Source organism: Aulonocara stuartgranti, assembly GCF_965226115.1.
Source record: "Aulonocara stuartgranti genome assembly, chromosome: 3".
Classification (NCBI taxonomy): Eukaryota; Metazoa; Chordata; class Actinopteri; order Cichliformes; family Cichlidae; genus Aulonocara; species Aulonocara stuartgranti.
The window spans coordinates 42223751-42234846 of NC_138941.1; the positions used below are offsets into that span (position 1 = coordinate 42223751).

Here is an 11096-nt window from a genome sequence, read left to right on the forward strand (position 1 = left end):
CCATCCCTTAACTGTTAAAAATGACTTTTGACAAAAACTTTAAAATTCATAGGCCTAATAGCTGTTCTCACCTGTATAGCATTCACTCCAGCAAGTCAGGCTCAAATGCACGCTCAGCAGATCAGCTGATCTCAGTGCTAACCCAAATCAGCTGTAGGTTCAGCTGATATGCATTGTGCAGTTGGCAAATGTAGCGTAGAACATGCTATTTGAGTCTTTTTAGCTCACATCAGTTGCTGCCTATTGCAAGCCTCTTTGCAACCCACTGTCACCACAACACATCTTCTCTTGTCATTTCAGACAATGTGTCTTGCTGCTGCAGCAGAAAAGTTTTTCCTACTCTGAAGAGGATGGTGGCAGGAAAAATGTGTACAGGCATTAATATATTGCGACATATACATGTCTTGCAACATAAATGAAGACAGAAAACTAAACAGCAGTGACGTTTGTAGGGTTACTGAAGTTGGGCTAGCTGGTATATAATGATGTGCTACGTGACCGCTAGCGACACAGCTATGTTAGCATAATATAAACAAGCTAACTTTTTTTCCACTCGATAAAAGTTAACGTGAGTGTTCTCGGTGGTCAGGAACAAATGTAATCGCATGGCAGGATGCTGTAAAAGGACCAAACTTCAGCCAGGAGAACAACTGAGATAATCCATCCACAATACGAGGTTAGTCATTCATATACTGCTGCATGGGCTGGGCTGTAGTTACATCCTAAGGTTTTAAAAACTGAGCTTAAATAAATGATTAGTGGTAATAAAAGCCGAGGGAGATCAACAGTGATCACTGACTGTTTTAAGAGCTTTTTGAGATCAAATAGAAGAAAATACAAAACATTAAACATGTTAACAACACAAAAGCCAGACTAGACACGCAGACTACTTTAGACCCGGAAGTAGGATTCGTCACGTCATCACTTAACAACCGGATAGTAACTCGCACAGTAGTGCCAAGCAGCAGCTGCTGGGGCAGAAAAATAAAGCCAGTGTGGACATGCCAAAACTTGAGTTCACTTTGAGAGCAAATGTTTCCCTCTATATCAACTGTACAAGGAGTCATGTTTGTTTGAAAGGCTGAAAGTTATCATTATTAGAGAGGTGGAGGCTAACACAGGGGGCTGTCATGCTAGCTCTCTGCTAGGCTCTCACCTATGTTATTTTAAGTCGGTGAAATTCACATATTTTTGGTGTTGGTGCCTTTAAGAATATTCCCATTACATTTTTCAGTAACACGTTTTCAATTCAATAATCACATTACAGTTAGATTTACTCATTACTGCATTTTCACAGACAGCATATGTGCTCATTAGGATAACCGTTTGTGTTGGTGTGCGGGATAGTGGCCCCAGGTTTATATTGTTAACTGGTTTTTATGTGATGACGCATTTAAGCCATGTTACAGAGTAACGTGAAAACTAATTAGCAAGTAATGTAACAAATTACTTTTTTTCTGTGGAATAGTTAAGTAATGTACTGCATTACTTTCAAGAAAAGCAGTGACTAATGTGAAATACATAACCTTTACTGAATAACAACCCCAACACTGCTTGCTAATAAGGGAGCAGCTGAAAGACAACATAGCACTAATTAGCAGCTATCTGTGTCGGTGGGTACACACATGGGATAAAGTGGGCCAGTGTTCCAGCACCTTCAGCTAATGAGTATTTAAATCTTACAGTTTACGATACAAAAATACTTTCAAGTAAGCATTTTTGTTCTGTGCAGTTTGACACAATGTGTCTACTAGCTAAAGGTACAGATACTGTATTTCACAGGGACAGAAAAACAGAAACAACATGTTAATGTGTAAAACTGTCGGAGGTGGAAAAAGATGTGGAAGTGTGGGAGAAGAGGACAGGAAAGTAAGAAGAAACATTTAAATAGGAAATTTAAAGCTTACATAATGTGATGTGCTGCTGGAGTTGAGTTTTTTTCATATTGTATACAATATTGTGGTACATTTTATAGTGATTGATGTTAAACGGCTGCAGGGCAGGTTGTGGTATCCTTGGTAACTGGCAGGTTAGTTCCTGGCTACTATGAGAGACATTGAAAGAAACAGAAACAGCACTAAAATAATTTGGAATAAAATTTTGTGTGAGAATTTTGCAACAGGAGGGATGCCTTGAAAGTTCAAATAATTAAAACCACTACAAGCATGTAGTACACAATGGTACTATATGTGTATTCTGGCCACAAATAAAGAACAAAAACGACCAAACAATAAAGTACATCCGTTTCCCAGGTGACCAATCTATTTTGCATGTGTCACCAGAGGGCACCAAAGGCCCATAGAAAGCATTTTCTAAATACAAATAAACTTTAACCTAAAGTAATCCTAAATGTTTATTTCGTAACTACAATATTCTAATATGTTATTTGAATGCTTGTGCACATGTAAACAGTATTTATAGACTATTTACATATAAATAATATAAATGTTCTTCAGAAATGTGCACATTAATTTGACTGACCAAGCGGTGGTTAGCATACCACCCAGACTAGCAAGTTTAGACATTAGCAATTTAAGAAAAAATATACACAACAAATAAAGCTATTGATATCTAGTACTCTCTAATATTGATTATAAATAACAAATGAATAAACTTACGTGAGTGCATTTACGCATCCTCAGAACAGACTTTAGCTACTGTCAATCCACTAAGTGTTGACCACGCTGCATAATGCTGTAGAAGAACAGCTATTGGCCAATAAACCCAAGAAGGACCAATCAAAGAGCTCAAAACTAAACCAATAAAATCGAACCTTTACTGAAAGCATTTTTATCAGTAGCGGTTAAGCTTAAAGAGGAAAAACCTCCTAAAGTCTTATTTGTGGTAAAAGTAAGCAAACTTTTAAAAGATGTTTTTAATCAGATATGAGTGAATCTGTGCATTTTTTAATATCCTGGTTTAAATTTAAAGTTTAATTTAATAATACTTTAAAATTTGTTTTAAATTTGTTTAAAAGTAACAGGACCTGCTTCCAGAAGAACTTTGGTAGGAGTCATCAATGTGAATTTTAGCTGATATTTCACCCTTTTGCTGTCTTTTTAATAGTTAGGATTTGGAAAGCATTCATGATGCCTCATATAACATCTACTCATATAGTGTAGGATGCAGCTGGGTGAATCCAGGAAGAGGAGGAAACCTCAGAGCCAGCAGTCAGCTGACTTCAGCTGGTCCACAAAGAAAACGTGCTGGAGCCCACATTAGACATGTATGCTGCTTTTTTCTGAGTGACTCATGAGCTATCCATGCACCTTGCTAACTAAGCTTGATAGTATTAGCAGGTAAATTCATATTCAAACCACTCATCCAAATATGTGACGCAGCACGGGAAAAGCCAGTCAGAGATGCCAACCAACAATCCTGGCTGTGCACAAAAACAAACAAAACACAAAAGAAAAAAATCACGAACAAGGAGACATTCCAATATTTCTGTTTGCTATCTTAACTTCAGTGTCTGCAAATATGTCTCAAAACTGTCAGAATTTTTGTAAAATGTAAAAAAAAAAAGTAAAAAAAAATAAAATTCTGTCTTCAGAATGTTAGCTTCTAGTCCCCCAGAAAACGTATTTTTCTTCACAAGGCAGTAGGTGGCGTCACAGTGGCCTCATCTATTTTTAAATACAGTCTGTGGTCCCACAACAAAACAAAGTAAGTGGTCGTCATCAGCTTTGAGAAAGTCTAAAAATGTGGACTATTTGTGAGCAGTGACTATTATTATTTATATACAAATAATCAGTGGATAAAGTTTTGACTGAGGTTTTAATTTACTGCAAATCTTATTTACTGTGTCTTTTTCCCACCGTGTTTTGGAGCTTATCTGGAAAGCCTGTACTCGATTTGGAGTGCCAAAGTTGTCCATCTGAACAGGTCACTGAATCTTGCATTTTCCTCATAATAAGAGCTGGAAAAGTTGCCAAGATAACAGCCCGGCCACATTCACTTGTCTCCCACGAAAACTGGAAACCAACTTTCTTCAAGATGCTGTCACTTTGCCGTTGTCACTTCTCAAAAACACATAACAACTGGAATCTCACCACGCGACTGCCAGATTTTCTCACACCGCTTTCAGCAAAAACAAGGCGAAACACCTCTCCTCTCCTTCTTAATCTCTCTTTATCCCGACTGCGGTTAAAGCTGTGATCCAAAATGTGCTTGGAAACAATAGGATCCATACCCTTAACAAAAGTCTTTTCAGCATCGCAGTTCCTTCTTTTTTCTGGTGTTGCTTGACCTCTGCATGACTGCATGATTCACAGTGTAACTAATGACGCATGAGGAGCTCTTCATACAAAATGGTATTTTTGTAAAGGACTGTTAGGTAATGTCAGAGGTTTTTCCATAAGCGGGAGTGAATAATATCTCTAAAAGTTGAGTTTTGTCAGGGGTCTTTGGAGAAGATATTGATTGAGTAGATATAGCATCTCGTAGACTTTGTGCTAATATCAGTTTTAGCAGCTTTTTAAGACTTTGATTAGGAACTTTAAAGTTTAGTTTTATTCTATCAAACACTTTCCTCCAAAGAAACCTCAAACTAGACGATCATGTTAGAGTTAGGACTAAAAATGTTTCCTAAACTACTAGTTTGCTGATAAGACTTTAGTGCGTGTATATGCGTCCATACATTTGGTTAGTATTTAAATTCCCCGGCTTTCCTGCGATATCTACCGTGGATTTAATCTCACGAGCGCGGACTTGACAACGACAAAGAGGGATCACTTTCATCTTTCATTTTCAGATTGTGTTAGAGTGACCACAAGAGGACAAAAGCCTGCATTAATACTGTAATCTCTCTGAAGAAGCCAGGGAAGGAGGACGACAAACCAGATCTGTTGGTTTTCAAGTTCTGCTCTATTAAACAACCCCTACTGATTTTTTTTTAAAGTGCTGTCACAATAAACGTAAAAATAAAACAGTCAACTATATGTTTTTTGACATATTTAAGGAGTCAGATTTAGCAAACTCGCCGTCTTTAATCCGTAAACCAAATTCAAATCTTTTACTTTGTGATGTTTTGTTGAGTCAGTGTACGTAAGCCGTAAACCTCTCGTCTTGAACATCTACCTTGGAGCATTTATCCACCAGACGTGCTCAAACATGAGGGAAAAAGCTGTCAGGTTGCCTAAGAAACACACCTATATTAGGACTATAACAACACACTTCCTAATTTAATTACACTGCATGAAACAGTAACCAAACGATATCCTCCAAATCCTGCTGTTTTACATCCACTCCATAAGTGCTGTGGTGCATGCGGTACCCTAACAGTGAGGAGACAGGGTGGGATCTGTGGTCTTAACCAGGAGGTAATGAATATGAGGCAGTGCAGAGCTTCTGATCACATCATGTCTTATCGATTTTGGAGTATTTGTACTTCGAACGCAGAGTGTTGTTTTTCAGAGCTCCATCTGTCAATAACTTGTTGAGTTGGAACTGATTAATTTCAACCTTAAAATCAATAGAGGTGGTAATTTGGGGATATATCTTTTATCATACAAAAGGCACTCTGTAATTTGTGACGTGTCCGTGACCTTTTACTTGTTAATACTACATATTAGCTTGCGAGTTAGAGGAGTGCACATGTGCAGTACGACAAAAGTGATCACTTCTGTGATGGTTTCTTTCAAGTGGTTATGTAGGTGTGTTATTTTCTGCTGCCTCTTTAGATGCAGGCGAAGCTTTACCATAACGTTACGAATGCAGCAATCATTCTTAACTGATAAAGACAACATCTGGGGACCTCCCCTCTACCCTTAATGAGAAGTACTGACACCGATAAAGATCAATGACATCATTAAAGACGTGTTTCGACCACCGACCACTCTCACTTGAAGTTTGTTTCTGCCGCTGACAAACTAAAACACTTTTTGGGATCTGTAAGTCATAATTTAAGGTTATTATCTAATTTCAAGTTTTTTACTCAGACGTTTTGTGTTAGCAAGTCAAAGTTTTGAGATAATACCTGGAAATTGGGACTCAAGCTTCTGAGAAGATCCGTTGAAACTTCGAGCTTATGGATGCAAAAAAAGAGGTTTTTTCTAGAAATGATTGGCACTAATTATTAAGAAGAGATTGGAAGCTGTGTTCTTGTTTGTGTGTCTGTTTATTGTTATTGTGGTTAATATGAAGCTATAAACAGAGAGCTATACCAGCAACCATACCAGGGAGATATTATCATAAACATCTGCTGTTTCCATACCAAAATGATCATAGTTGTGCTTTAAGTTCTCTCTGTTAAGACCTGAGGGTGTTGGGGTGGCGACCTATTCATGGTGATACCTCACCTCTCCAATAAAAACAACAGCTCCAGCAGCACCGTCACGACCGTGGTTGGATAAGAAGGAGTATGTATTTTCCCCATTTTGCATATATTTACAAAAAATGCAATTTTTTTACTCGTATCACATTGTATGAAGCATTGGTAGCTACTGACAATTTGTTTTCCTGTAAAGTGCTGCCCTGCCCTACTGTGCATTTAAATTAATCTGACTTAAGCTGACTGGAGAAGGCGTTCGCATTGGAAAGCGAGCGTCTTACATCCTAAGTTAGTGCAGCTTAACTTGATTATACTGCTGGGACACACTGATGGGAAATGGTTGTTATCTAAAAAAAACAAAAAACTAATTACATCTTTAATAAAGTTTTGATTCGGTGCCCAAAATAGCCTCTAACTGAAGAGTAAGAAACTGCTCTCAGTGGAGAAACTGTCTCCTGTGCCAGCAATCCTTATATATCTGCCAGACTTTTCAAAATGGTGGACGTTTGCTTTAGGAGTGAGCACTTTTTTTCTGTTTTTTCTCTCTTGTGTTTCAAGGTGATGCCACAATTTCTTAGCAGTGAAGAGGGGAAGCCTGCCATATACATGAGTCAGGTTACTGTAATGTGTCTGTCTGCGCACCGTTTCCAGCACAGAGGACAGGCTGCTCAGCAAAGGACTGAACTCTGTCCAACAGCTCTGAGCGTCATGCCTGGGCACTCTGCGATCGCACTCCTCCTACACAACACAGGGCAGAAAGCAGCCCCCCTCCCCCTACACACACATAAATATATACGCACACATTTGGTCAAAATCAACATGTCAGTCCACCATTCAGCAATCACAGACTTCTTGTAGGTAGGACGGCATAATCACAGCAACGACTCGCAAAGCAATCAGTAATGCTCGTGGCCTCATCTGCATCTGCATTTAAAAGAAGGGTGGGGGGTCTTAAAAAATAAATAAATAAAAACTATATTTTTTTTAAAAAAAAACAGCAGTCATGTAAAGTCACAAAACGCCACTTACAGTAATGCGCCTCTCAGAATTAACGAGCAAAACAACAGCGAGGAAGTGGGAACATCACATCTACTCCTACGCAGGCAGGATGGCACTTCAGTTTTAAAGTTATGTAACAGTCCATTGGTGTGAGATTACATTCACTTTGCCCTCTGAGGGGAGACAGGAGATCAAGATACTTCAAAAATAAAAGTCTGAGTGGCTAATTGAACACTGGCATGCCTCGTGAAGGTGCAGTTCAACCAAAAAAAAGAAAGAAAAGAAAAGAAAGCCAGGCGGATGGATGGGTGGATGGATGGTCATTAGTTCACCTCCAAAACCTGCAGAGATGAAAATTTGCATTACTTCTCGTGGGTGGCTGGTTTGATTAGGTGCTGGAGGAAATCTGGGGGAAAAAAAACGCCCTGAACTTCTGCTTGTCTGAGGTAATATGGTAATTTGAAATCTTCAGGCTGTACACAGACAAATCTGCAGCACAACCACTGAGAGACAGAAGGAAAAACCATCAGTAAAGTTGAAGGAGGAACAGCCCAAGTACACAGTGCAGACCTGTGGCTGAGAATAATGAACACCTACACCCAAACTGTTATTATCATGTAAAAAACATCCATATTAATTTCATGAAACCTCCACTTTGAGCTTTGGGTCGTGCGTCAGCCTCACTCCCACCCGCCCCCCTGCACCAACGCTTTCCGACCGTCCTAATCGCTAATTGATTAATTGGCACAAACTTTAATGTCGAGGGGACGCACACGCGTGAATCACCGAGCTGCATTGTTTACCGAGACGTCCCCTGCTGACCGGAAACTACGTTAAACAACAAACGCCGACGCGCTTTGAACTTGAGAAGAGAAAGGGGACCTTCAAAAGGGAGGAGAAAATATTAATACAGCTACTGGAGCCTGGAGCTGTGCTGCATGTGCCAACTCTCCAGGAACTACCTCTTCCTTTTTTTTCCCAACTTCGCGCAGGCTTATTTTTATTTATTTATTTTTATGCATCTTCACAGCCAGTCACACCTGTCTCCCTTTTTCTTTTTTCTTTTTAACGCAAATTTCGATTCCAAAAAAAACAAAAACAAACTTACCTTCTATCTGAAGGTGGGAACAGGTGCTGCGGGGCGCTGTGCGCAGTCTGCTGTCTTAATTAAGCGTCCGCGAGAGTTTAATGGTTATGTACGAAGAGGGTGCCGAGCCTCCGAGTCCGAGCACCATGCTGTGGGAACACGGGCTTGTCAAGAAAATGCGCACAACACCGGCGACAAGGCGGAGGAGCGCATTTTTAATTCTGTCTGAGCATCTGAAGTGATACACAGTCACAGCAGAGACACACTGTGTGCCCCCCCGCCTCCCTGACTCTGACACTCACTCACTCACACCAATCCAAATCACACCATGCCAGGGAAAATATTCTGCTTGTAAATCCACTTTTTTTTTTTTCCTTTTTTTTTTTTTTGACATAGTGGACACGATATTTAATAGAGGGCGTTTCCCGTGTAATAATGCAGGAGCCTCACAAAACTTTAAGCCTTTTGTAATGTTCTCATGAGGTTGATGGACTCCAAGAAGGAGACAGCACCAGTGCAAACTATAAAAGACGAAATCATTTGTCTTTTAGGGGACACAAGGCACGTTTTTAAATCTGTGATATAACCAAGAAAATAACGTAGAAATATTATAAACAGACTTTTTACTGCAGAAAGGCAGCGAATCGTCCCACTTCTGTTCCCCTAATGAAGCCCCTGAGTATATAACGCGCTGTTCAGGTGGAAGAGAAAGCGCACAAAGGTCCTGAAAATGCTAATTGAAACAATTTGCATTTTCCCACAGAGACTAAACGATCAGAAATAACACCGCTCTTTATAAAACTGCGTGTGTGTGACCATGGGAGAAGCTGTGAGAAGCGTCACATAACCGGAACTGGACTTTTACGCACTGTGCGCTTTTTTGTGAGAGCTATTTCTGGACTGCTGCATCAATCTTTTTTTCTTTTTTTTCTTCTTACAGGTGAAGGTGTGTGGTTCTGCTAATGGCCGCCAGGTGACGCCAGAGTCCGCGCTTTATGTCGCCGACATGGCCAAAAAGCTCCAGAAGTTTTCTGAAACAGGTGAACATTTGGTTCTGGTTCTTTATGTGTGACTTTGAACAACATTTACCTTCCTCTGTATCTAATGAATGATGTAATATTTTACATATGTGAAGCAATAAAATAATAATAATAATAAACATGTTTAACTTACTAAACTGACATTTGACAACTTGAACTGTGTTTAAACTGAATGTAGAACTTATATCACATCACTAACTAACTATAACTGTGTCTTTATGTGGCCATAGGAAACTAACTAACTATCTGGATACCTATAACTACCTAACTATAAGAACTATTACTTGATATGCTCAGTATGTGGATTGGGGGGGTGACAAAGCATCTGGCATGTTGCCAGATTTTCCCTGTTGTAATACAATAAAGTATTAGCCTACATTATTTTGACATTGATAATAAACCAGGCAAAAAAAAAAAATGGAAAGAGCTTGATTAAATGCTAATAAAATTTTAGTAAGTCACCAGTCTGACACAGGGTTAATGGAAAGAGACATGTCAGGCAACCACACAGGATCACGTCTACACCTACGACCACTTTAGAATCACCTATTAACCTAACAAGCAAAGTGGACTGTGGGAGGAAGCAGGGGTGCCCAGAGGAAGCCCACACAGGGACAGGGATAACAAGCAAAGTCCACACAGGCAGACCTGGGTCGAACAGAAGGTTTCAACCACATACCGTCCTGTGGCGAGGCAAGGTGGCTAACCATTGCACCATTGTGCCACAAAACTCTTGTCCTGAATTTTAATTATATATGCTTTGATACTGTTGGTCATATACGCTTTTTTTAAGCCCAATTTTTATTTTGTTTACATATGCTGTACCATCCATCCATCCATCCATCCATTCATTATCTTTAACTTATCCTTATCAGGGTCCCAGGAGAGGGGAAGCAGCTACCATAGTGCAAGAGGCGGGGTACACCCCTGACAGTTTGTCAGTCTAAGGCAGGGCTAACACAGACAAAACAACCACTCACACCTATGGGTAATTTAGAATCACTAATGAAACTACCTGCACTAACTGACATTGTGTTAATGTAGCATTGGCATATTAACACACAATGCTACAATCCTCCCAGGAGACTAGATGTCACAGCAAATTCACCCCAACGTCAGACCGTGTAAAAAAAACTCTCCATCACAGAGTCAACAGGCCTCAGTTATCTATAAAAGTCATGACAGTACAGATGTTTGTTTCACACCACTAAATTTAGAGGAAACCAAACACCTCATATCAGCTGTAGGCACAATGTTGGAGAGGTGATGTTTTGGGCTTGTTTTGCAGCCACAGGACCTGGACATCACCCACTAACAGAGTCAGCCATGAACTCCTCTGTATACCAAAATATTCTAGAGTCAAATGTGAGGTCATCAGTCTGACAGCTAAAGAGCTGCTACTGCTACGCTTGGCTGAAACTGGGTCATGCAACAGGACGATGACCCCAAACACAGTCGAGGTCCAGACTGCTGTGGTGGGACCTTAAGAGAGCTGTGCATGAATGAATCACTGCAAACGTCAATACAACGAAAGCACACTGTAAAAAAGACTGGGCCAAAATCCCAGCACAACAATGTGAGAGACTCATAAAGGCATGCAGGAAATGATTATGTCAGGTTATTGCTGCTAAATGAGGTTCTACAAGCTACTAAATCACAAGGTGTACTCATTTTTTCACATGTCTGTAGTTGCTTCAGT

General features: G+C 39.9%; 1 protein-coding gene across 3 annotated transcripts in view; it reads right to left on the bottom strand.

Moving 5' to 3' along the window:
* Positions 1 to 8647, bottom strand: part of rin1b (Ras and Rab interactor 1b) — a 44644-nt gene extending 35997 nt beyond the window's left edge. Inside the window, exon 1 of one of the 3 annotated variants that reach the window (XM_082528218.1) lies at positions 8379 to 8647. Coding sequence is in view for 2 of the 3 variants with exons in the window: in XM_082528212.1 (XP_082384338.1) it covers positions 2619 to 2636 (18 nt within the window). In the remaining variant the exon portion in view is untranslated. Of the gene's footprint in view, positions 1 to 2618; positions 2910 to 8378 lie in introns of those variants that run through there. The other 2 variants (XM_082528212.1, XM_082528216.1) reach the window with 2 other exon arrangements.
* Between the last annotated feature and the right edge of the window lie 2449 nt (positions 8648 to 11096).